At 41.0% G+C, this 26914-nt stretch overlaps 1 protein-coding gene across 3 annotated transcripts in view; it reads right to left on the reverse strand.

The window, feature by feature from the left end:
- Nucleotides 1–2568: 2568 nt before the first annotated feature.
- EXD2 (exonuclease 3'-5' domain containing 2) overlaps nucleotides 2569–26914 on the reverse strand; it is a 50584-nt gene continuing 26238 nt past the window's right edge. For 2 of the 3 annotated variants that reach the window (XM_043920455.1, XM_043920456.1), the window contains 7 exons: nucleotides 22431–22687; nucleotides 16755–16881; nucleotides 11479–11810; nucleotides 10185–10291; nucleotides 9793–9928; nucleotides 8318–8674; nucleotides 2569–5922 (listed from right to left, as the gene is read on the reverse strand). In XM_043920455.1, coding sequence (XP_043776390.1) covers nucleotides 5706–5922; nucleotides 8318–8674; nucleotides 9793–9928; nucleotides 10185–10291; nucleotides 11479–11810; nucleotides 16755–16881; nucleotides 22431–22687 — 1533 coding nt within the window. In that variant the 3' untranslated portion in view covers nucleotides 2569–5705. Of the gene's footprint in view, nucleotides 5923–8317; nucleotides 8675–9792; nucleotides 9929–10184; nucleotides 10292–11478; nucleotides 11811–16754; nucleotides 16882–22430; nucleotides 22688–22779; nucleotides 22888–26914 lie in introns of those variants that run through there. The other variant, XM_043920457.1, reaches the window with a different exon arrangement.

The raw sequence follows: 26914 nt of genomic DNA on the forward strand, positions 1-26914 counted from the left end.
GACACGGTGTGGCATCCTGCCTTCCTTCCTTCCATCCCGCTTCCCTTCATGCACAGCCTCCATCCCCAGGGCTGGGGTGGGATGAGAATGTGCAACAAAGCAGAAGGTACACAACACCCACGGGAAAGTGCCACATAAAACAGTGGGATGTATTACAGAATACCACGCTAGTAGGCCCCTTTACAGCACATCTAATTCAAATTCCGAGCTTTACAGGTACAGAAAGGAACCCAAAAAAGTTAAGTGATTGGTCCAAAGACACACAGCTGATGGCCAGAACCAGACACTATCACCAAGGCCTCTTGATCTTCCAATACACTATACAATTAAGTTTGAAGTGAAGTGAAAGTCGCTCAGTCGTGTCCGACTCTTTGCGACCCTATGGACTATACAGTCCATGGAATTCTCCAGGCCAGAATACTGGAGTAGGTAGCCTTTCCCTGCTCCAGGGGATCTTCCCAACCCAGGGATCGAACCGAGGTCTCCCGCATTGCAGGCAGATTCTTTACCAGCTGAGCCACAAGAAGCAAAATATAAAGGTAAGTCCATGGACTATGCTCCCATCCTCCCCCACCAACCAAATAAATGTACCTTCTTTAAAACTGCCCATGTCTCAATCTCCTATTTCTTTCCACACCCACCAGCTCACCACCCACAAAAGCTCAAATTTCAGATTCTTATCCAGGACTTAATAGATACCCTGTGGTCTGAGCAGTCAGAATCCCAACTCTGCCCCAGCATGTTGCAGCCTGAGAAGGGAGATCTTCGGGAAGCAGGCGTAGAGTGTAAGTAGCCTCTACAACTCAGGAATATCTGGACTCACACATCCCATTGATAATAATGCTGACTGTAAATTCAGTGGCTCTTGAAGCTTATGCTGGCAGAAAGGCAACAGGCTACCCATTAGGCAAGCGAGAAACATTCAAGAATTAAAAGCAAATAAGGAAGTTGCAAGGACAAATGCCTTGAGTTCGGTCTGGAGGATATGAGATGAACTATCTCCACTCAGTCAGACAGTGACCTTCTAAGGCAGCAAGTACCACTGCCTTAGAGGAGGGAATACCCAGGAAGTGTGAACTAGGGCTTCCTACATTCCCTCTTCCAATGCACAAGAAGTCAGATCCTGCTTATCTCCATGGGATTGCCCATTTGGTGCAGTACCCACAATGACTGGGGGGTGCCAACAACCAGAATTGGCCACAGACAAGGCTAGTGAGGAGGAAACAATGGTCTAATGTATTTCCCACCTTCCCAAATAACATGTTGCTAGTTAAGTAAGGACCTTGGTGCCACAGGCAAAGGCATCTCCCTGGTAGAGTGGGTGGAACAGGTACTTTTGAACAAGTGGAACGATCATGTGGCTGCATGTCAGCCCAGCTCCATCATCTGATGCAAAACTGCCCCAGGACTGGGGACAGAAGGAAGGTATTTGGTTCCAGCATAAGGGGGCAACTTGGGGAATACCTAAAAAGAATGACTCAGTTCCAAAAGAAGTATTTTTGAGGATTATGTATAAATTTTATTTTATTCAATCAAGAGTCAACTATACGAGAATGGGGCTTCCCAGATGGCTCAGTGGTGAAGAATCTGCCTGCCAGTGCAGGAGATGTGGGTTCGATCCCTTGGTGAAGAACATCTCCTGGAGGAGGAAATGGCAAAACATTCCAGTATTCTTGCCTGGGAAATCGCATGGACAGAGGAGCCTGGCAGGCTACAGTCCGCGCAAGCGTGCTAAGTTGCTTCGGTCATGTCCGACTCCTTGGAAATCTATGGACCGTGGCCCACCAGACTCCTCTGTCCATGGGATTCTCCTGGCAAGAATACTGGAGTGGGTTGCCATGCCCTCCTCCAGGGGATCTTCCCAACCAAGGGACCGAACCTACATCTCTTAAGTCTCCTGCACTGGAGGCAGGCTCTTTACCACTAGCGACATCTAGGAAGCCCCGGCTATAGTCCATGGGGTCGTAAAAATGTCAGACATGATTTAGTGACTAAACAAAAGCAATACAAGAATCATTCTTACACCCTCTTATAGTTTATCTCATCCAAGAAAAACTGATTCTCAACTGCATTCCTGAGGGATGAGGTACTCTAAAAATGACCAAGTAAAGAACAGAAAAGACGAGACCAGAAAGAAGAATCCTTTTAAGATACATAATAATTAGCAAACTAGTAAACTGAGAGACTATGGTACCTCTCAGAGGATGAGACATAATGAATTAAAAGAAAAAGATAGATGAATGAATGAAACACTCAAAGAGGTAAGGTAACTAAAATTTAAATTATAGTCAAATGTTAGGGCCCCAAACATTAGAATTGGAAGCTGAACAAAAGCTCTTTCTGTCTGCTGGGCTCCTGAGAGTCTAAAATGAGGGATTAAAATGGCTTTATTTCAACAGAACACATTTTGTCATCTGATCTCTGTCTGTGACATGGATAAGAATAAGTAACTTATGGCTGCACTCTTAAGAGGGAAACAAATCCCTGAATATCATGCTTTGTTCGCTTTAGGATGGCAAATCAGTAATTGCTTGTTTATCAGGGGGGGAAAAAAGGCCATAACCCTTATTTTAAAATAAAATTTTTTATTTTTAATTAATTATTTTTACAATTTTATTTTAAAACAAACAGTATTTCCAAAAATCACTGCTGCAAGGAGGAATGAGGCAAGGAAGGATGGGAGCAGAAGGGAAACAGAAAAAAGACTCTGAGGCTGCAATCATAGTGCCCAGGCACGTCAGAGAGGCCTTTGCTGTGACGCTGTCGGCTCACTGTTGCTCACAGAGGAGGAAACTCAGCAAATGCCCCAGGACGTGCGGGAAAGGGTCAGAGGCAAGCGTTCCCATCACAGAAACTCCTAAAAATGGATATCAGTTTGTACTCCCTCCAGCAACGTGCCTCCCCCTCCTTGCAATCCAATTTCTAAGGTTCTAACCTAAGTAAGTTAGCAAAGTTATAGTTAAAGATTTACACACAAAAAAGTTCATCGCATGTATCATTGATATTAACAAACGATCTGAAGCAACCAAAAATTTCAACAGTGAGGGCATGGATAGTAAAGTAAGGTAGAGTTACTGGAAATCTACTTTCAAAGATTTAAAGAGATAAGAAATTACTTATGATACCATGTTAAATGAAGGAAAAATAGTATACCAAGCTATATGTATACTCTCAAGCCTGTTTAAATACTACACACGATATATGCATTTTTAAATACTGAAAGGAAATTCATAAACATAACTGCAGAGATTAGTTTTGTTCTACCCAGAGGGATGATGGATTTTCATTCTTTCTTTAGATTCGTCTCTAACAAGCATACGCGTTACTTTTATATCAGAAAAAAAAAAAAAAAACCCAACTTATTTTAAAACACGCTTACCCTAAAATAACTCATTTGAGATAGCAATTGTCAGTCTTAGGGACAGGCTGCTAAAGTCCAAGGCTGATTGAAAAAAAACGAAAAGATTCAAATCTAAACAGCGCGTGTTCTAAAAAGGACAGAGATTGCGTGTGCCATAGTCCAGATTTTCCTTCTATCTTGGCTGCTGGCTCTGTGATATTAAGTTCTGCAGGGAGCTCTACTGGAGAACCCATTCCTTTCACCCGAAGCAACCACAGCACCTTAAACGACCTCTTAGGACATGATTCTCACATCTTAGTGTGAAAGGGAAAGGAAGAGCCCTACTCTCTTAAGAGAAAGAGGTTTTTCTTATAAAACTTATCAAAATGACTCAGAATCAGATATACACAGTGTGAAACATAAGTCGTGAGTTATGTCCAAGAACCGGGTATAAAAGCCCCTTATTCTCAAGAATGAATATAAAGCAAGAGCTACAGGCGCCCCCTTGTGGCAAGCCTGACTACTACGACGCCCGCCCATCCGTTTCCCGGTCCTCTGCCATGTGCTCCAGTGCAGTTATAGCCCCATAACCACCTAGTGTGCGGAACATGCGGCCCCCAAGACTTTCTGATTTAGGGCCCAGAAACACCTATTTAAGGACGAGTGGGAAGGGACAGAGGAAAAAAATGCAAGATGTGCATGTGTGGTGGGCTGCTGTCCAGGGGTCAAAGCTAGGGGCGGGGGTGGGAGGCGGGGTGGAGTGGGGTATGTGGTGCGGAAGGGGAATCTGTGCATACATACCACGGGCTTCCCACGTGGGGCTAGTGGTAAAGAACCTGCCTGCCAATGTAGGTTAGACATAAGAGATGTGGGTTCGATCCCTGGGTGGGGAAGATCCCCTGGAGAAAGGAATGGCAACTCACTCTAGCATTCTTGCTTGGAGAATCCCAAGGTCAGAGGTGCCTGGCAGGCTACAATCCATAGGGTCGCAGAGAGTCGGACACGACTAAAGCGACTTAGCACACACCACGGGCTGCCTAGATCTCCTTCCCCAAGAGTATCCACTGATTTTACAAAGTTATAAAGCAAAAAGTTTTACATTTACAATTCATGAACTTTGTGCTTAGAAGTTGTTTTACTTATCAATGTTAGAGCAGCCATAACCGACTCAGGCACACTTCCAACACAGAGTTCCTGTTGAATTCTGGCCATAAAAAAATTTTTTTAAAGCTTGTTAAAATCTTGTAAGAAAGTTTTCCTTATACTTTAAAAAAGATACTAATCACTAATAAGTTGATTTCACGCTCAAAGTGGTGGCCTCACGTTTAGAAAGATGAGAAACACCACCGTTTTGAACATCGAAATGGATTAATTAATCCCAGTGTCCCAGGCAAGATGGGAGACGGAGAAATCCTCTCACTGCAACCTGACCAAATGGCTCTGGGAGAGAATTAAAGAGCTTAAAAGAGGTCAGTATTGCAAATCTGATAGAACACAGAACACTGAAGGGACCAGATACTGATTCTGAGAAAACATAATCTTCCTCTCAGAAAAGGGATTACACTAAAAACCTTGACGTTCTGGGCAGGAGGATTGCAACAAACAGCCGAAAGCTGAGCAAATCATCCAAGTTCTCTAGGGAGACAGTCCTTGTGCTTCTCTGTGGCCCACCCAGGCCTCTTTCCAGAAGAGAATCCCCTCCAGTGTTCGGGTGAAAACATATGGCAGGAAGGTGCTGCCTTGGTCCTAAACGTGTAAAGGGGAGCATTTGCAAGGACGTGTAATAAACCAGCCCAGGTGGGCCGGATTCCTGCCCAGGTGAGCTCCAGCACAGCATCAAGCCAAAGAACTTCTAATCATGAGGCTGAACTGGGAATAGGAATCCAATCCCTTTTCACCTCTCCAACCTCTAGAAGAATGTTTTATTTTTTTCTCCCTCCTAACCGGATGGGATTGAAATGCTTGACAGCTCCTGTTTGAGATAAACTACACACTGGACAGGGAAGAAAAATTATTAAAAACTCGGAAGTCCTGACAAGACACTTCAGGAAGAATCCTTCATGTGTCGCCTGGACAGGGAAAGCATTATAGGGAGAGGGGAAAAATATGAAGGTCATGGTTCCCATTGGTCCAGAAAAGGGCGGAATAGAGAATTCTCACTCTGCCCAGCTGAAATTCAAAACCGGGAGCACCCCTGAAAGCAACAGCCTGGCTCCATCAGAAGCATCCTGGGATGATCACGACGGGTTTAGTATTGTGAGTTGTGTCACCAGAATTTGACAATGACATTAAAACAGGAAGAGGTGACTTGGCACCCCCCCGGCTCCAGCTTCCCAGGTGTCCTGACCCGGAAGGGAGGCGGCGATCACGACAGCTTGATGGGAAGGTCCTCCCCGTATTTCCGGAGCAGCTTCTGATGGTTGTGGTCCACCGACCACTGCTGGGGCAGGTGCCTGGGCTGCATGGAGTCCAGGAAGTGCTGCCGCCAGCGGCTCTCCAGCTGCATGAGGGAGCGCAGCCCGCCCTGGGTGTGGCGCTGCACCACCTTCAGCCCGTGAGGAACGTAGTTTTCATTGGAAATCCTGTCGAGATACGAAGGACAAGGGTCTGAGGAAAACAAGCAAGGACAGCATCTCAATGGCTCCAGATGCTGTGGGCCAAGGGGCTTCCATGGGGGAACACAGAGAGGCTACCTGACTCCTGAAGGGTTGGTTACTTTGATGCTTTTGAAAACATCTTCTTTCCCATATCTGACTTTTTAAAAATAGTTCGGTCAAGCACAATCAATTCCATAGAAGACATCTGGGGATTCTGAGCTATACTTATGGGAAGACCACTGCATAACGCTCAACCCTACTAGTGGGGGCCCCACCGCCTGGCAGATGATGGGTGGAGAATGGAGGTCTTTCATTAACTGAAGGGTTTCCTTCCTACTGGCTTACCCTTCTATTTTTTTTTTTTTTAATATTTATTTATTTGACAGCACTGAGTCTTAGTTGCAGCACGGGGTCTGATCAATCTTCGTTGCAGTATGCGCAATCTTTAGCTGCGGCCTGTGGGATCTAGGGCTTCCCTGGTGGCCTAGATGGTGAAGAATCCACCTGCAGGGCGGAGACTCGGGTTCAGATCTAGTTCCATCAGATCCAGGTAAAGAACCTGGGCCCCCTTGCATTGGGAGCACAGAGTCTTAGCCAACAGACCACCAGGGAAGTCCCTCGACCTTCTTTTAAGTTACTCATTCTGATCAATACTTAGTCTTTATATGAACTCTTCAATCAGCCCACGTGTTCCAGGCTTTCATCACAGTGTAATACTTGAATGTAAAATAAAGGTGGCATATTTCTTCAGTGCCTTCCTTCTCATACGAAGAAATGCCAAACCACATCCACAAGACGTGTTTTGGTCACAGTTAAATGCTACCGTGTTGCTCGGCTGCACAGCTCGTGCCGAGCAACACGGTAGCATTTAACTGTGACCAAAATGAGAAGATGAAGCCCTGCCTCCTTTCTCACTAAGATGCCTTGTGAGCAGTGCCTTCAGCTCCTGTGAATGAAAGGATTTCCCTGCCTGGGATTCAGTTCCTCTCCCTGCATCCACACCCCACTCTCAATCCTCCCTGTCTAGCCTGTTCGTGCCTTCCGGGTGTTTGTGGGGTATGTTCTTATTTAACTCACAAGCATACCACTAACTTGCCTAACTTTCCCCAAACAGCTGTTCTTCTTGGTCCTAACATCCAAGCCCAGCACCCTCCCATCCAAGGCAGCGAGATGAATTTACTAGATAGGTTGGTCACCGAAAAGGGAAATGTAGCTATTTTAGGAAATACACCTAGGAACTGGTTAAAGAAGCTAGTCTCCTTAATTTGTAATATAACCTTAACCTTAATTTTGATGTATCTAAAATAGAGTTTGGAAAATAGTCTTAGGAATAATTTTTAAATCTTGAAAGATTTAAAAAAAATACAGGATATGATGTTAGCAGAAACCAATAAGAAATCTAAATCCTACCTCACAGGAGGGAAAGAATTGTTATAAGAAACAATTAAGGCAATATATATAAAGTTTATTAACTGGGCTAAATAGATTAGCATATCTATAAAAATTTGTTCAATAAATATTTGTTGCTATAATTAAGTTTATGGGACTTTTTTTTTTTTTTAGTAATAAAACACCATAGGCAACCAGCAGCATTATCAGGATTTGTGAACTTACCAGTTCAGTTACTTCAATCCCAGGAAAGAATTGACAAGTTGGGAAGCAAACTATAACAGGCAGCCCAGAATTTTTAGCATCTGGGCCATGTTGCCATTCATTTCTCAGGACTATAAAATGCCTCTCATCTAGGGACACTGAATTAAATGATATGAATTCAGTGAATTCAACTATGTACTCCTGGGGAAAGAGAGAGAAAGCAAGCAAGGAAGCAAAAACGTACAAAGTAATTTAAATGCTAACAACGATCCTGGCCAACATGCCATTCAGCAGGCCAATACCCTGGAGGGCAAGTTAGAGACAGGAAACATGAACCTCTGTGTCTCAATTCCCACCGACCTGGATAAGGGAAAAGATGCAAAACCACACACACTGTACTTCACAGGCAACTCCAGAGACTGGAGGGATATTTCTTGGCTCTGATTTTCCTCTTACGTGCTGACCACAAGATTTCCTTCTGCAGAAAATGCATAAGGTTCAACTCCGGTGCCTTTGAACTCTCCTGCTCATTATGAAAATGGCTGGACATAGGGATATGATCTTAAAAGGTCAAGGACAGAAGGCAGGTCTCCTCTAGAAAGTTAATCAGCAAATCGACTGCTCTGTCCCACCTGCGTGGATATCTTGAGCCACACAGACTCAGCGGGGTGAGCCCGAGGCTGCCGCGGGGCACCTGCTTCTGCCCTACAGGCACGCAAACCGAGCAGCCGATGTAAAGACACTGGACCAGTCGTCACTCCCCTCTGAGCAGGACCGCAGATCATACCTGGTCTCCAGGCTGGCTGCCTCCTGAAGCATCTCCTCCGTGACCGTGTCTGTGCGATAAAACTCTCGCAGCGCCTGCAGCAGCTCCTCCTTCCGGTGCGCAGGCAGGCTCTCGGCGTTGAGCAGGGCCCTGGCGCCCGAGCGCACCTGCCGGCGCTCAGGGTCCTCCAGGAGGCGCAAGCCCTCCTCGGAGCCAATGGGGGCCTGGAACTCCCTGGCCAGCTGCTGCTTCAGGTGGTTGTCGTAGTAGTTGGAGATGGCGTGGCAGGAGGTGCAGAGCAGCAGCACATCGTGGGAGTTGTGGTCCTTCATCTCGATGGGGAAGTGCTTCCGGTACTCGTGGGGGATCACGTTCTTCCTGCGGGCGCCCGGCACAAGGCAGCGCGCGTTAGCAGACGACACAGACCGAACACGGAGTCGGCAGGTGGGCTACTGGGATTCTGATCTGGGTCTAAACACGACTGAGGAGCTGGGGCCCCACAACCCAACAGAGACGACATAAAGGCCCGACCACCTATTCCCGTCTCCGCCCACCTGCCTATGGCCCTTGGGTCCCCCTCTCCTTGAAGTAGCACAGACCACCGGGTCTCTGACTCCTCTGGCAAGCCAGGGGTAGGAAGAGGCTGATAACCACCTTTGGGAAGGCTGTGCTCCCCAAAGGAGAAGGATCTGAGAAATGAAAAGAAATTCTAATGGCCTTTAACATCTAGAAAATAACCCTCTCAAAGCATGCAGCAGGTAACCACTCTTCCCGAAATTTTGGAAGCCTGGCGATCTGTAAGAGCCCGTTTCTTTCATCTGAAGAGTCCCTTACTCTCAAATCATTTCCCTGGTTCATCGAAGTCCGTCATTGTCTTCTAAGGAGAACTAAGTTCTCAGGGAAAACTCCTGGCCACCACAACTATTTGCCTTACTTTGCAAGGAGAGATAGGAGTCAAGTGAGTTACTACACCTCAGTAGCCAGGGAGAAAGCCCAGGTGTCTGGGAACCTGGACCCAGTGGTAACATCACCCTCATTGCCTGGGGACCTTGATACAGAATAATCTCAGACTATTCCAGAGTGTGCCTTCAGGTCACCTGGATACTCATGTACCCAGGGTCACAAAGCCTGTGAGCCACTCAAAGGGAGGATCACAAGGACACAGAAAGGCAGCTTCTGAAGGAACTGGTCTCCATTCCTTCATGAGCAAAAGGGAACGACTCTCTTCATGGCAAACTGTTTTGACAAGAGTGTTTCATTCCGGAAACTAAAAACTGGCTCTGGTGGGGGGCGGTGGGGGTAGTGGCAGGCACCACTACAGCAAGGCCAGGCAGAGTGTCGAAGCTCTTGGGGACACTGGGATGCCCCCTGGGGACAAGTCTCCAAGCCAAAGTGGGCAGACTCAACCAAGCCCGCCGAGGGCTCTGCGTGTGGCTTAAAGGGCACCTTCCATCAGAAGCAGACAAGAGGGCAGCCGCACCCTGCTGGACACTCACCGAATGTACGAGTCTTTCTTGCCACACACTACACACAGGTTCTCTTTAACCATCAAGTAGTAGTCTCCCGGGGATTCGGGTCTGCCCGCAGGTTCAAACTGCAGCTTGACCACAAAAGGCTCTTCACTCACCAGCTCTTAGAGGAAAGAGGCAGCGTTAGCACATGACCGTCTGCCCACCTCTCCCCCAGGGAAGAAGCACCACCTCAGTTGTTCTCTGCTGTGTCCTGGGCAGAGATCACTATTTCTGGGCTTTGAACAGCTCCATCCTGCGTGTCTCTAGGGCTCTCTTGCCTTCTACACATCGCAACCCTCTCCCTGATCTCAGGCTCACTCCAGTCAGTGCCTGCATGCACCTAATTATAAATCAAGTATGACGGCTGAGTCTCAAACCTCCGATGCCTTTGTCCAGGTACCACTGAGCTTTTCTTCGATCACAAGTGCAGAGGGGCTGTCCATCAGGAGCGTGGAGAAAGCAGTTATCGTAGAGAGGTGATTTTCTGTGGGGAAGGGAGAGAGAAATCTAAAATTTGGAGCGAACTATTGATCAAGGTATCAATTACCTTCCTATATTCTGAGTGACCCAAGCCATTCAACACTAGGGTCATATGTTACATTTATTGGGGGGGGGGGGCGGGGGGAACATGGTGAGAAACCATGTTTACTCTTCCATCTACAATGGGCTAGGAAAGAGAAATTAAAATGAATTAGTTTATACCATTAGTTTTTATATTTATAGATTGGGAAATTAGGGAGTAAGTTGGGTAATGTTTACATGGTTCTACCATGAAAGCAAGCAGGAACAGGACATGAAGAAACTTCCCTGTAATCACTGGATTAAACCAAGTCAATTAAAATTCAAGCTCAAGTAATGAGTGCCATGTGGATTTATTTCTGGCTCATACGCAATGCTTGCTTCAATTTAATCATCCAATTCCTAAAGGCATTTTGCTTAGAGGAACCAAACTTCCACTCCAAAGTATTTATTAGTCATCATTCTGCAATAGAGACATAAGCTGTACAGGAAAATTCTCATTGACTAGAGAATAACATAAGTTTAGGACCTGGATACCATTCTAAATAATCAAATACCAAATGAGTAAGAAATCGAATGATGCATTTCTCCTGAAAAGTATGAGGCACTTCATGTTACTTTCACAGCTCTCCTGAAGCAAGCAAAGAATAATAATTATACCCCTTGGTAGCTCAGATGGTAAAGAATCTGCCTGCAATGCAGAAGATCCAGGTTCAATCCCTGGGTAGGGAAGATCCCCTGGAGAAGGGAATGGCAACCCAGTTCAGCATTCTTGTCTGGAGAATCTTGCCTGGAGAGCCTGGCGGGCTACAGTCCATAGGGTTCACAACTGAGTGACTACACTTTCACTTTTCTCATTTATAATATAAGTACAGATCTTAAGGTTGTATCAAGGTCAGTGACAAAGCTAGGTTAAGCACTCCTCATTTCCACTTCCACTGCTCAAAAATAAAACAGTAGAAGGGTAAAAGGGAAAAGTACACAAATAAAGGCTAGCTCCAAATGTCCTTGAAGGAAAGGAAAAATAAAAATCCTTGGAGAGCCCCTGCCACCTTACCACACAAGCCTTCTTCCCAGACCCAAGGTAAAGCATCATGCTTTTTGCTGCAGGCTGGGCCACTGAATCTACTAGACACAGAACAACTCAGTTACCTGGCAGAATAGCCCACTCCCAGGGGCTTTCTTTTATGTTTTCTGGGGTCTCTCCCTTGGTGGTTGCCTGGCATTGTTCCATCAGCTTTCGACTTCTTATTTCTTATTTTCTGCTGAGATTCTGTTGCTTCCCCATTAACCTCTTCTCCTGATCGGCTAAGCCCTTTGCTTCGGAATGGGATATCTACCACATCCTGACATTTCTCTAAGATTTTTCTCCAGACAATGTGGTCATCATTTTCTTCTAGAGTCGAATTCCTAGAGAAAGGGTATCCAAGAAGATGGAGAAAGAGAGCCACTGAAATCTGGGCATCCCTGGCAGCATAAATTACCTGAAGAGAAAAGTCAGAGATCAGTAGAATCCAGAAGGCGGACCAGAGAGAGCAAGTTCAAAGTCAGTCACAAAGACAAGAGACCACTTCCAGGTTCTAATTCAAGATGCACAGTAACCCAGGCACCATCTACTGCTTAAAACGTTTTCATTACAAAAAAATTCAAACTAGACAAAAATAAATCAAATGGTATAATGAATCCTCATGTAACATAGATAAAATAATGACTTATTCTACATGCTTGAAATTCCTAATCTATATAAATCAGTGAAGTTTCCTTCTATCTGCTACCAAACCTGCTGGACAGATTTTCCTCCAGCTTGGAGTAGGGTACTTATCACAGGTCTGACAGCTAGTACATGAATTTCACTTTGGAAATGGTCATCATCTAGAACAACTGACACCAAGATTCATTAAGAGGCCTGTGTGACTACTGATCAGAGACAAACTGCTGTACATATTAATATGATATGTAAAACAAGAAAAACAGCTTCAAACATGGACCTCAGATCAAAAGTCACAAGGGTCCATTTCTGGAATTTATGTATTTAACAATAGTAAGTCATTCTCTCAAGCAACTAGGCACAGGCAAGCTGGTCATAAATAAAAGTAGTCAAAACTATTAATTTAATTACTAGCTCTTCCTAACAAAGCATGTAAGGACTTTAATGAAAATTCCTTTAATTCACCTTTAATAATCAAGCCTGGTAAATAATACTATTCATATGGATCTTTTTTCTGTGTGTAGTTTTAGAATAACAAAAAAAGAACAGAATACTAGAAAAAGAAGTTTAGATAAAATTTTCCACGTAGACTCAACCATCTACATCTCTGTCAGCAAGCAGTCTCCCACAGGAAAAGAAGGTGTTTGAATGTGAAGAGTGCAGAATACTTTTTTAACAAATTGTTTTTTAAAAAAAAAAAAATTGTTTTCAAATGATAAGGAATTCAAGGCACTTTCAACAAATGGTGCTGGAATAGCTGGGTGTTCACATGCAAAAGGATAAATTTGGACTCCCACTTCAGACCACACACAAAAATTAACTCAAAATGAATTAGGAGAACCTAGGTGTAAGAGCTAAAACATATGATTCTTTGAAGAAAACATAAGAGTAAGTGTTCATGACCTTAGGTCAGGCAACAATTTTTTAGATATGACAGCAAACGCATCAGGAATAAAAGAAAAAATAGATAACTGGACCTCAATAAAAATTAAAACTTTCAAAAAAAAATTTGAAACTTTCATGCTTCAGATGATCCCATCAAGTAAGTGAAAGGAAAATTTGCATAAAATGGGAGAAAATATTTATAAATTATATATCTTATAAGAGATTAGCATCCAGAATATATAAAGAATATGTATGCATACACACACATGTCTGTTAAAACTCAACAATTTAAAAACAAACAACACAATTAAAATGTGAGCAAAGGATCTGAATAGACATTTCTCCAAAGAAGATATAACATTAGGCAATAAGCACATGAAAGATGCTCAGCATCATTGGTCACTATGGAAATATAAATTAAAACCAAATCAAACACAATATGGAAAATTGGAACCCTCATATATTACTGGTGGGACTATAAAATGATACAGTTACTTTGGAAAATAGTTTGGCAATTCCTCAAAACACTTAAACATAAAGTTACCATATGACTCAGTAATTCCATTGTAGGTTATTTACCCTAGAGAACTGAAGATGTATGTCCACATAAAAACTTACACACAGATATTCAGAGTGGTATTATTCATAACAGCCAAAAAAACGAAAGCAACTCAAAGCTCTACCAAATGATGAACGAATAAACAAAATGTGGTCTATCCATACAATGAAGTATTATTTAGCAATTAAAAAAAATGAAGTACCAGCTCACATGAGTTACTGCAATGAACTCATATTTCTGCTTTGTTTTACTCTGTGTGCAGAGTTTGGGTTTTGACAAGTGTAAGCTACATAGTGGTTAAATCACAGAGGATCTGGACCTAGTAATATCAGGGATGGCAGAGGTTGGGGGCAAAGTGTCATCAGGAAAAATAAGGATTATGGGAAAATCTACATATTAAATAATGAGATAACCAGCACCACCTCTTCTACTCAGCTACCAGTATATAGACTGTGGGGCTTATACTTCTTGGGTAGAAGACTAGAAGATTTATGTCTGGAGAAACTGAGTGGCCTGAGAGAAAAGACTTAACCGTTATTGATTATAATTTATAGTTACTGATAATAAAACCCACTAGTCAAAAAAATTTGGCCATATGTGCTATGCTCTCACTTCATTTCTTTAAATGTCAAATTTAAATATTATGTTCTATATTTTACAAAATCTCATTAAGCATTATGTTTATAATTTTAAAACAATAAATATTTTAAATGAAGAACGAATAAGAGTCTTTGGAAATTCTGAATTTTCATAATAATATGGATCACAAATCTGGTTTCAAATTTGCTGGCAATTAACCTTTTCTCCCCAATGTTTTATTTTGAAAGTTTCAAACCTACAGAAAAGAATGACAACTAACATTCACAACTGTCAACATGTGCTTTATCTCTTTATAATACATACACCAAATACTTCCCTTTTGGCTGAACACATTTCAATATTAAGTTGCAGCTACTATGATACTTACTCCTTAAATACTTTAAGAAGCATCTCTTCTAAGAACAAGGACACTCTCCTACATAATCACACCACTGTCACACCCAAGAACTTTAATACTGACAAAACACAATAATATATGGTTGCATTCTAATGTCGCCAATTGTCCCAAATATGTCTTTTAGAGATGCTGCATGACTGAGGATTTTTCACACATTTACAGAATTGTGCAACCTTCACCACATCAATTTTAGAACATTTTCGTCAGCCCAATAAAAAATCTTATATCCTTTAGTAGTCATCCCCTACTTCTTCCAATCCTAAGCAACCACTGATTTGTTTTCTGTCTACAGATCTGCCTCTTCTGAACACTTCATATAAGTGGACTCATACAATATGTGATCTTGTGTAACTGGCTTCTTTCACTTTTTAGCATAATGTTTTCAAGACTCATCCATGTTGTAGTATGTATCCTTTTAACTGTTGAATAGTATTCTATTGTATGGCTATACTGTATTTTATTACTCATTCATCAATTGGTGCTTGATTCAATAGGCCAGTAGATTCAACTGGCGCTTTAATGTCTCCTTCATAAATAGAAATGGATAGCCAAGGATCTAACATTTGAAAAAAAATCCTTAACATGAAAGACAAAGACCAAATCAAACATTTAAAATTAGGAATTCAGAGGAAAAGGAGGCAATGCAGGAAGGAAAAAAAACCTCAGAACCTTCAACACTCTAAGATAAGAGAAGATGTTATTAAACAAAAATGAAAAGTTATTTTCAAGGTGAATATTCAGAGAAGACCAGGAGCTCTTATAACAATAGGAATAATTAAAACTTTGAGTGAAATATTGAAAGATAAACTTGAAATTTTCCAGAAGATAAAACAAAAAATACAGAGATGGAAAATCAAAGAGAAAACATTTTACTAAGAAAATGAGAATATTAATTCAAGGGATCCAAAACACATATAATATGAATTCTAGAAACAAAAGGGAAATTTTCTAAGAAATATTTTGAGACTAATTCCCTGAACTGAAAGACATGAGCTTCCAGATCAAGAGTCCACTGAATTCTAAGACTATAGGGGAAATAGCTCACACTAATGTATATCATCATGAATTTAAAAACTAAGAATAAAGAAGATTTTTCCAGAAAGAAAAACAAGTCACATACTCAACATCAACACTGGAAGCTACAAACAGCACTGCCTTCAAAGTTCTGAAGGAAAATGATTTCCACCCTAAAATGCTATCCTCAGCCAAAGTATCAGTATCAGAGGAAACAAGTATCTTTTCAGACATGCAAGGTGTCATAAATTAACTTCCCATGCTCCTTTTCTCAGGAAGCTATTTTGAATGTACTCCACCAGAACAAGAAAGTGAAAAGACACAAGGTTTGTGAAACAGAGGACCTGCTATAGAAGAGAGGTGAAGAGAATTTCCACTCTGATGGTAAACACAAACAGGATGAGAGTCTGGCAAGCAGGGCTACAGAGCAACCAGTCCTGAAAGAAACAGGAAGACCAAGGGCTCGACGAGGGCAAGCTCCAAAGGAAACTTAAATGACTAAGTTACCTGACTGTGTCTGAACCAGCAGAGAGGAGAGTCTGGAGTAGACATAGTTAACAGGTATACAGAAAACTAAGCAAACAAAAATATAAATTACTACTCCTGGGAAAACAAAAGTTGTATAAGAAAAAAACTTAACTGCAATTGACCATGTGGAGCAGTTATAAATAATATCAATGTAAGTAAATATTAATCTGATAAAAATGACAATTTACCTCTTTTGGGAGCATGGGGGAGGGAATAAGTATCTGGGGATACAGGAATTGCAAGAGCACTAAATCACGTTTTCCATAGCAAGAAGTCAAAAGATAATAAGTAGAAAAGGAAAGAGTAATATATGCGTGCAATTTTAAAATATAATGGTAATTACCAAAAAAAAAAAAAGGAAATTGGATGCCTCTGAAAAGAAGGAAGAGCAATTAAGAATGGGGGAGGAAGGCAGGACTTGCTGTTCCTTATAAGTCGTCTTATAACACTGTTTTTTTAAATTAGAATTTTTATTCATGATAAGAATTTTACATTTTTCTGAAATCCCTGGCATATAGTAAATGCTCAAAAAAAAAAAAACAGAACAGGTAATTTTACCCTTTTATTCAAGTGGCATGTACCTTATTATAGAGCATTTATCTTGAGTATCATCAATGAGGCTATGTTAAGGTATTTCCACCCAACATATATCATTTTGAGGCTTAGAGTGTTTTAAATAATTATACTTTACAAGCAATGACTCTTCCACTCTTCAACTACTCTGATAAGAGAAGTACCTGGTCCTCAGTAAGATTCTCAGCATCCCAGTTGCTGCAGCGAAGCAGAAGGGACTTGTCAAGAGGAAAGTTCAAAACAGTCTCAGAGAGTGATTTCAGGCTAAGCCCATTAGAGAGCAAATTGTTTCTGCAAGAAATAAACAAAACCATGTGTCAAAAATGGGCAAAGGACAAGAACAAGACAATCCAAAAGAGGCATATAAATGGCCAATAAACAAATGACAGATACTCAATCTCACTACATCAAATAAAACAAAAAGTATTATAATTTTAAACTCTATCAGATTATGAAGATCTTTAAAAATAACTACATCTAGTATTGTGGAACATGAAGAATTATAGTCTAATGTAAAAGTTGTGAGCTGAACATTTGTTCAATCTTTATGAAAAGGTTTGTCAACAAATGTTTGTTGTTCAGTTTCCAAGTCCTGTCCAACTCTTCGTGACCCCATGGACTGCAGCACGCCAGGCTTCCCTGTCCTTCACCATCTCCCAGAGTTTGCTCAAACTCATGTGCATTAAGTCAGTGATCATATCCAACCATCTCATCCTCTGTCGCCCTCTTCTCCTCCTGCCTTCAATCTTTCCCAGCGTCAGGGTCTTTTCCAGTGAGTCAGCTCTTCCCATGAGGTGGCCTAAGTACTGGAGCTTCACCTTCAGCATCAGTGTTGCCAATGAATATTCAGGGTTGATTTCCTTTAGGATTGACTGGTTTGACCTCCTTGCTGTCCAAGGGACTCTCAAGAGTCTTCTCCAGCACCACAGTTTGAAAGCATCAATTCTTCAGCACTCAGCCTTCTTTATGGTCCAGCTCTCACATCTGTACATGACCACTGGAAAAACCATAGGTTTGACAGAACGTATCTTTGTCAGCAAAATGAGGTCTCTGCTTTTCAATATGCTGTATAGGTTTGTCATAAACCTAGGAGTGTCTAGGTTTCCACAGTCTTCCAAGGAGCAAGCAATCTTCTAATTTCATGGCTGCACCCACCATCCACAGTGATTTTGGAGCTCATGAAAATAAAGCATGTCACTCCTTCTTTCCTCTTTCACCTTCAAGAGGCTCTTTAGTTCCTCTTCACTTTCTGCCATTAGGGTGGTATCATCTGCATATCTGAGGTTGTTGATATTTCTCCCAGGAACCTTGATTACAGCTTGTGATTCATCCAGCCCAGCATTTCGCATGATGTACTCTGCATATAAGTTAAATAAGCAGGGTGACAATATACAGTCTTGACTCCTTTCCCAATTTGAACCAGCCCATTGCTGCATGTCCAGTTCTAACTGTTGCTTCTTGACCTGCATACAGATTTCTCAGGAGGCAGGTAAGGTGGTCTGGCATTCCCATCTCTTTAAGGATTTTCCACAGTTTGTTGTGATCCACACAGTCAAGGCTTTTTTTTTTTTTTTACAGTCAAGGCTTTTTTAGCTATCAGAATTTTGAACAGGAATATTCTGTGATTTGATAATTCTACTTCTAGTAAATTATCCTTAGACAAAGGTACATAAAACAATCTTCATTACAGCACTATTTATAGTAGCAAAGAACTAGAAACAATGTAACACCCTCAATAGAAGACTAGTTAAATATCCCTGCAATTAAATTCCATATAGTTGTTAAAAATAAGGATGTCGATCTATATTGATGTGAAAAGATGTCCATGACATATTAGCAAAGTAAAAAGAGATTATGAAAGAAAACATGTGTATGAACTCTTTGTATTAATATATATACAGTACACAATAACTGTGTGTATGTGACTCTAGGTATGTGAGAGGGAAGAAGCACAGAGAGTTAAGTAGAAAGATATTAATCAAATGTTAGTGATGCTATCTCTGGGCGTAGGGTTTGGGGTGATCAGAAATCTTTACATTTTTTATATTTGAATTGTCTAGTGTTTGTGCATTACTTTTCAAACTTGAAAAATATGATAAGGCTTTCTTCACTGAGGGAGTGAAGGTACCATAAAATCAAATCATCTTCTACTCTTTTAACACTTTCTGATTAAAATAGCTGCAGGGAGGTGAAAAAAATTAATTTAGCCAAAGACTGAAGAGTTCAAATAAAGGTTAATGTAAAATTAAGAATATATCAGTCCAAAAATAAAAAGAACAAATCAGTCTACACAAGTGGAGCTGACTTCCTGGTTACCAGGTGAGAGCTTAAAAGTTTTAGAGGAAGCTAAGAGATGAGGTTCCCATCAGTGTTAAAATATACAGGACTCCCTCGGTTACTCTGAAAAATGAAATCATTATAATGATAAAGAAAAGGAAGTCTTTCCTTACAAAAACAAGCAGTAACTTGATGGATTTCATCACCCCCAAACAGCAGCACTGACTAAAAAGTTAAAAAAAAAAAAGGTCCAGACATATTTATGTAAAATATATAAGGTCATGGTTCAATTCATGGAAATGAAGACTTTGGGGGAGACAAACTGCTTTCTCTTTAAAATCTTTTCATGTTTTCCTTTATAATAGTAATTATAAAAGAAAGAATACTTACTTTTAAAAATGCAGACAATAGAGAAGAGTAATCGGTGAAAAGTGAAAGTTCCCCCCCCCCACTTCCACGCCTCAAGAATAATGACCCTTATGAGTTATGTTGTGGCCCTTCCACATACTTTCTACAGATAAACAAGCAACGAGGTGGCTAGATGGAGGAGCAGATATAGTTTTTTAGTATTTGTTCTAAAACTTGCTCTATCACTTAATGCCTCGGGGACCTCCTTTCATGACAGTAAATACTTACTTTATCCTTTTTTATTTACTTTTTAAATTCTATTTCTGGCTGCACTGGATCTTGGTTGCTGCGCATGGGCTTTCTCCGGTTGCCGTGGGCAGAGGCTGCTCTCTCGCTGCAGCGTGCAGGCTTCTCACTGCGGTGTCTTCTCTTTCGGAGCGCAAGCTCTTTGCACGTGGGCTACAGGAGTTGCGGGGTCCAGGCTTAGCTGCTCTGTGGCACGTGGGACCTTCCAGGACCAGGGATCGAACCTGGGTTCCCTGCACTGGCAGGCATATTCTTACCCACTGGACCACCAGGAAAATCCTTCTTTCAATCTTTTTAACATCTATCCAATTTATCAAGCCTTGGTATTTCGTAATTTTTGAAATCATTACCCTCATTGAAAGACAGCATTTGGTTTTTATTAATTCAGTTCCATTTAGGTCATTAATCTTTTTTTAAATGTCATATTTGGGAAAGTTTCACATTTTTTGAGGATGAATTAAAAACACGAAGCCATCTTTGCCACTTCAAAGTTTCACTAGGAAAGATTCCAGAATCATACACAACAGTCTCAATAATGAATTATCTTCTGCTAACATATAATAAAAAATATAGACAGCATGAAGAAAAGAGAACAGCATTACCAAGAAAATGTTTGTTCCTTTCCAAAGTCAAATGAAAGTCAACCTCTTACAGCCAACATCAGGGACAACCTATAGCTAAATGTGTTAAGTATAATGTCAAATTTCTTCTACTATAATGTCAAAAATTTTAAATTTTACTACTAAAGTATTCAATAATAAAATAAAGAATGTTTAAAATTTTAATAAGATTTCATTAAAATTAAAAAGCTAAATGCTTCATTCTTATATCTAGAGAAGTTTACAGTAATATTCCGCTTTGGCCAAATTTTAACTTTGACACTTAGCAATTCTGCATTTAGCCGTGTAAGTAAGGGTACTTATAACTTCTATATACTCACAATGCATGGGTATGTGCTCAGTTGCTAAGTCGTGTCTGACTCTTTTGCGACCCCATGGACTGTAGCCCTCCAGGCTCCTCGGTCCATGAGATTTTTCAGACAAGAATACTGACTGGAGTGGGTTGCCATTTCCTTCTCCAGGGGATCTTCCTGACGCAGGGATTGAACCCGCGTCTTCTGCATTGCAGACAGGTTCTTTACCACTGAGCCACCGGGGAAGCCCACATACTCATAAAGAGGACTATAACTGGATAGAAAGTGATCTGGAAGGACAAATCAATCGAATGATCACGGTGCTGAAGGTGGTAGTAGTAATGATGGTAGTAATGATGGGGATGATGACTGAAATTCACACAGCACTCTGACTGTATGCCAAACACTATTTCTAAGTTCTTTACATAGCTTAACCCATTCAATCCTCACACCAATCCTATGAGATGGGAATATTATTTCTACTTTTTACAGACGAGGGAACAGTGAGGCTCAGTAACTTGCCAAAGGTAACACAGTTGGTAAGAGCAAGATGGGGACTCCCACCCACATAGTCTGCTCCAGAGTCAATTCCTGGCCACGACACACACGTCCTCTAAGAGCAGTGACTGTGGGCACTATGGTGACCCACGGACGAAAGAGCAGATAAAACCAAGGAGGGTCTTGGAAAGCAGGCACAAGAAAACCAGACCCTTATTGCCCTTCCCTCCCCCATGAGGTAATTATTAATGGAACAGTACAACCTGTCTCCCCTCCTACCCCACAGGGAGGAGGTATTTGCCTTACTCTTCCCCCAACCCAGTATACGTGCCTCATCCAATCAGCAAATGACCCGCAAGACCCCTATCCCACTCCTTGTACCCTGGGTATAAAAGTGGACTAAGGATCCCCACTCAACGTTGGTTCTCCCTTGAGCTGGTCTGCTAACAGCGTCTCTCACTCCAATAAACTTTATTTCCCTCTCATTCTGTCTCATGTCTGGAAATTCTTTTCCAACCCACGCCCGGACCACCACAGGCACCTCTGGGGAGCCAGCGCCAGGGGGTGGAGGGCCTGATGAAAAGTGGCTGTTATACTCCAAATACTTTACAGAGCTAAAAAAATTATACAGGAAAGATTTTAATGTATTACTAGAAAAAATTGATACTTTATGAGTTTTATTTACTAAGCCAAAATAGAATTTCATTTAATACTAAAAAATTATGGTAAACATAGATTTTAATCAGGCTTTCTCTTGGTTTATCAAATCCTCCAAACTTTTAATATCAGTGTCATGGAGAAAGTCAGGGATAAAGGCTGTTTCAGTCCACACTATTAAAATGTGGACCACAAATATACATGAAAATATACCTTTAAAAAAAGGTAGAATTTCCCTAATAATAGAATGCCAAGGTAAAAGACAATCTCTTCCTCTCAGTGAAGCATTAGGTTTCATTATTTTTGGCCTAAAGCATGGTTTGTACATTCAAATGTTTATCAGGATGAGTCAGGGGTTACAATGGGAGAGGTGGGGACTCTGGGAAATCGAGCAAAACATGCTCATCTAAAGAGGACAGTGCTATCTGCCAACTGTTACCACTCAGGACTATTGACCTCGCGTAGTCAAATCACCTAAGAGAAGCCAGAAATACAGATTTTTACATTAAATCTTCTGGGTTTATACTAAAATTCCCCAAAATATCACACAGGCCAAAAAAAAAAAAAATCTGCAACTCTAATTTGCCCAAGGAGCTCATCAGTTTACAACCTGTAGCTTATAGAGACACCTTATTAACATTTCACTAAAAAGACCAGTTCTAGGTAGCTAAAGTTTTCCCAGAAGGTGGAATATCTCCTCACAAACTCAATAGGCATCTCAGATGCCTCTAGGCTTCTAAAGAATTTTAGAGGCTTCATTATTGAGTCTCAGTAACCTCCAACTTTTGCTAAAATATTCACCCCACAGCTACAGGAATCCAAGTGTTCATACAAACCATACCTCTGCCTCATGGCTAGGTATCGGAGGTCCAGGCACCCCTTAACGACGAGGCCATAGTCCTGCAGAAGCTTGCTGGCATCTTCTGAACATCCTACTCCGACTTTTAAAATTGTGCCGTCTGCCAAAATGTCCAATAATGTTTTTGGTAGTGTTTTTCCTCCACAGATCAGCTTGGGCAAGCGAACCAAGACACAGAAGCCACTTGGAGAGGCCATCTGAAGGAGTGACAGAGGACTGGCTTTGCCTTCCGAATTCACCTGCAACAGAGGAAAACAGGGCCACAGTTCACGCTCCAGCACAGCACCAAGGACAACATGACGCTGTGACAAAATGTCTGAGAGGTACTTCCCTGGCTTCCCAAGGAGAAGAGCTGACCAGCCAGGCTCAAGCCTAAGGATGAGCCTTTGCTAACAAATGCAATAGACTCCGAAGCAGGAGCCTGAACAGGTTACTGAGGGCCCAAATATGAGCCTGAAATATGAGCAGGCCATAAATAGTGACCAGCTGACCTGGAGGAGCACTGGGACACACACGCTGGCAGAGTCATGTGAGACACATTGGTTTTAAAAAGCTAAGGAAATGAGTGCCAAATGAGAATACATTCTTCATTTTCTAGACTCTTTAACGTGCATGCTAGTCAACTGACTCATTTACAGGGCATCACTGGCTGAAGATCTGATTTTCACAAAGAGGCAGGAAATACAGTACTACAATAAGTGGGTACCCGCCGATATAATAAATCCTGGTAGCACAAAGTGCCTTCTAAGCATTTTATGTTCATAAGCTGTTCATAAAAATGTGTACCGAGCATAAGCTAGGATTCTCATATTTTAGATGAAACTAACTTTACATATTAACTGATTTAGTTTTAATTTTTTTTGAAGTAATAGATAAATTGGAGAAAATGCTTACAGCTAAGGAAATTATTCCTAGAAAAATTTACATACAAAATTCACATTAATTCAAGGTCCCCTAAAGCTATCCACGGAATCCAAGTTAAGCATCCAATAAATTTCAATCCTTCTCATTTTTCAGGAGAAGAAATGTCAGGGCTACAAATGAGGTAAATTGTCTAAACATGAAGAAATTGGGGCAAAGTCAGAACTGGAACCTGAATTTCCCAATCTGTAGAATGTAGAAGAAACAGTCTAGATCAAGAATCATAAAATTAGGAGGGACTTCATCCTCAACTTCTACTTCTATGCTAAGTAAAACCATGGTTTAACTCACAAAAGCTTTAGGAGTTCCCTCCTCAGGCACTGCTTTATCAATGAGGGCTATTCCATATCCTCAAATGAAAGCAGGCCAGTTTGATTTCCAATGTCTCTGTTTCTTGGGGCTCAGCCAAGGTCAAAAATATCTAGAAGAAATTCAACTACTGGTTCCTGTTCTATGATAATTCACCTGGATGTGGTCAAATCACCTTTTTTTAATTAGTACATAATTCCCTCAATGTATAATAGCAGGTCTCTCCAAGAAAAAGCAGAAAATCTCCCCTTTTAATATTTAGCACTGCTAATTTGATATAATACTCACTGCTAATTCCTAAGGCCAGGGATCTTTGAAAATCTTTTCAATCAAGTTCCACTGTCTAAAATACATTAAATAAACAGATAGATAAGTTGTCTTTTTAACACTGTTTCTGGATTGTGCTTAAGATCTACTGAATGATAATTGAGGTTTTTCTACCAGGAATCCAAATGTTTGATTCCAGTAGGTACCAAATTTATACTGAATGTGTAATTGGAAGAATAATGCTTCTAGCAGAATCAATTTGACTTAAAGAATAAGCTATCTAGTTTTAATTTCTTATATTTCTCCCTTCTGCCAACATCTTTTTGCCCTGACATCACTTACTACCCATGGAAAAACAATTAAATTCTTGGTTTACCAATGTTATATTTAATACGAAAAAAATAAACCATATTTTAATTTTGTTAGTCTTATGCAATCCAGTGGTCACTGTCTTTTTTCTCCTTTTTAGATTAGTCAACTCATAAAAAATATTTGGGACATACACAATAAATATACACATGTATTTTAAATCATATAAATGTGGTACTATACTAATGATATAGATGTTATTAAATACACACAAGAGCAAAAATTTTAAATGGATTATGCCATCAATCATTGTAAACAAAATTTCTAACACTTTTTCTGTATTTCAGTGATTCACTTAGAAAGAATTGGTTTAGAGATTATGGAAAAGTCTGTGATTCTTTAAATGACCCCATGATGGCAGCAAGGAGCAAAGAAAAATCTGAAACCATATTTAAGGGCTGGAACAAAGTTAACTAGTGGTAAAGAATCTACCTGCAACTGCAGGAGCCACAGGCTTGATACCTGGGTTGGGACAATCCTCTGAAGGAGGGCATGGTAACCCACTCCAGTATTCCTGCCTGAAGAATCCCAGGGACGGAAGAGCCTGGTGGGCTACAGTCCATAGAGTCGCAGAGAGGACACGACTGAAGCGCCTTAGCATGCACGTACATTGAGCACCCGCTCTGTGGAGTTAATGTATCAGTTAAATTAGACCATGGCTTTGAGACAGGAATGAGCTTGTCCATTCGGGCAACAGAATGAAGGCCCAATGAGGCTGGAAAGTAGTAAGAAAGAAGATGGAAAGAGAATAGGAGATAAAATGAGAGATGCTGAGAGAGGCAAAAGAACATGAGTCATTAAGAACACATAAGTAATTAAGACATCTTGGTTTTATACAAAGCAGTGGAGGCTTTTTAGGCAGGGAACTGAGATGATCGGGTGTGCATTTTTAAAAGATCACTTTGCTAACTCTATGGAGAAGGGATCATAGGTATGTAAGAGTCCAAGTAGGGAGGCCAGTCAGGAGGCATTTCAAAGGTGCAGATAAGAAATACTTGAGGCTTGGACTAGGAAGGAAATAGAGGAGATGTAAAGATGTAGATGATGCAAAATCTATTTCAGAGTTAGCATTGGTAATACTTCCTAAATGGAAGTGAAGGGTTAATAGTAAGGAAAAGGGAAGTGACTTCAGGCAAGCCTGAAGCCTAGGCCAGCAGAGGGATGCTCTTGGGAAAATGACCTTCACTTCATTCAGTCTTTATTACACTAATTATTTGCATCTGTTAAGCAAAGCTGTCTATAGCCAGAGACTCCAGAAAAAATCAGGCAGGAGTCAGGGGCCAGAAAGATATTTAACATCTCCATCCCCTGCCTCCAGGAAAAAGGCAATAATAGCTTCTAAAACATGGCAGAATCCTCATTTTGTACAGGATTTATCCATAGTTGCACATCACCATGGGTAACTCGGGGGAATCTGGAAACACATACCTCTGTCTGGGAGAATGCTGTGTTATTTCCTGCTTTCTATAACTGTTTCTTTGAATTTCCATATATTTTGCAATTAAAGAAACTTAACATTCTATAACTGCCTGTTTGTGTATGACTTTCAATCATATCACTTCTGTTAGACAACCTGTAAGAGGGAGGATGTCTTTCTGATTTTAATCTTAAAGGTGGAGAAGACTAGGGATAATACAAATGTGGGAAGAAAAATCAAGAGCTATGTTAGGAACATATAAAGTCTGAGATGACAAGGGAGGATTCAAGTAGAGAGATGAATATAAACAGCTGGAGTTCTAATTTTGAAAGTCTTCAGCTTATCAATGACATTTAAAGCCACAAAATTAGATGAGATCCCTTAGAAAAAGAATATAGAGGACATAAGTTAGAGGTGCCGACCCACAGATATGTTTAATATTAATTTTTTTGGTCTCCACATTTTAAAAACTGTGTCAGAACTTTTAAATTAGTGGAGCTCACATTTTTTTAAATCTATTATGTTAAGTTTCTTTTTAAAGAACTGGACAATCTGGCAACACTTGGCTTGAACTGCACAGCAGCTTCTTCATTTACATAAGAAATTCTCTAATTCACCATAATGTCTTCTCAACACTAAAGCCAACTGTCATTTCCCATTTATCATTGTAGCTGTAAACCACTGTTTCTCCAATACAGAGAAATATTTCTCAGTCCATGTCCCTATCAAAACTAGGAAAATGGAAAATAGATCATAGACCTTGTGCTTAAATAAAAAAGGAAGGGAACATATTTCTTTATGAAATTGAAAAATATTCCCATGCCTTCAAAAATGCAAAACAATCACTCTACATCATCCACTGACATTTCCTATCTGGAACGTGTAGGCATCTGAGTTTGAACTGGGGTGGGTACAGAGGAGACCAAGTGTAAGTCATCTCAATATTTAGATATGAGATAGAAAGGGGATCAGAAAAGGAAAAAGAGGAAGACCAGGGGCTTCCCTGGTGGCTCAGTGGTAAAGAATCCACCTGCCAATGCAGGAGACATGGGTTTGATCCCTGGTCCAGGAAGATTCCACATGTCTTGGAGCAGCTAAGCCCGTGAACTACTGTGCCTGTTCTCTGGAGCAGGAAGCTGCAACTACTGAACCCTTGTGCCTCAACTGCTGAAGCCTGCGCACT

This window comes from Cervus elaphus, chromosome 12 (genome assembly GCF_910594005.1).
Source record: "Cervus elaphus chromosome 12, mCerEla1.1, whole genome shotgun sequence".
Classification (NCBI taxonomy): Eukaryota; Metazoa; Chordata; class Mammalia; order Artiodactyla; family Cervidae; genus Cervus; species Cervus elaphus.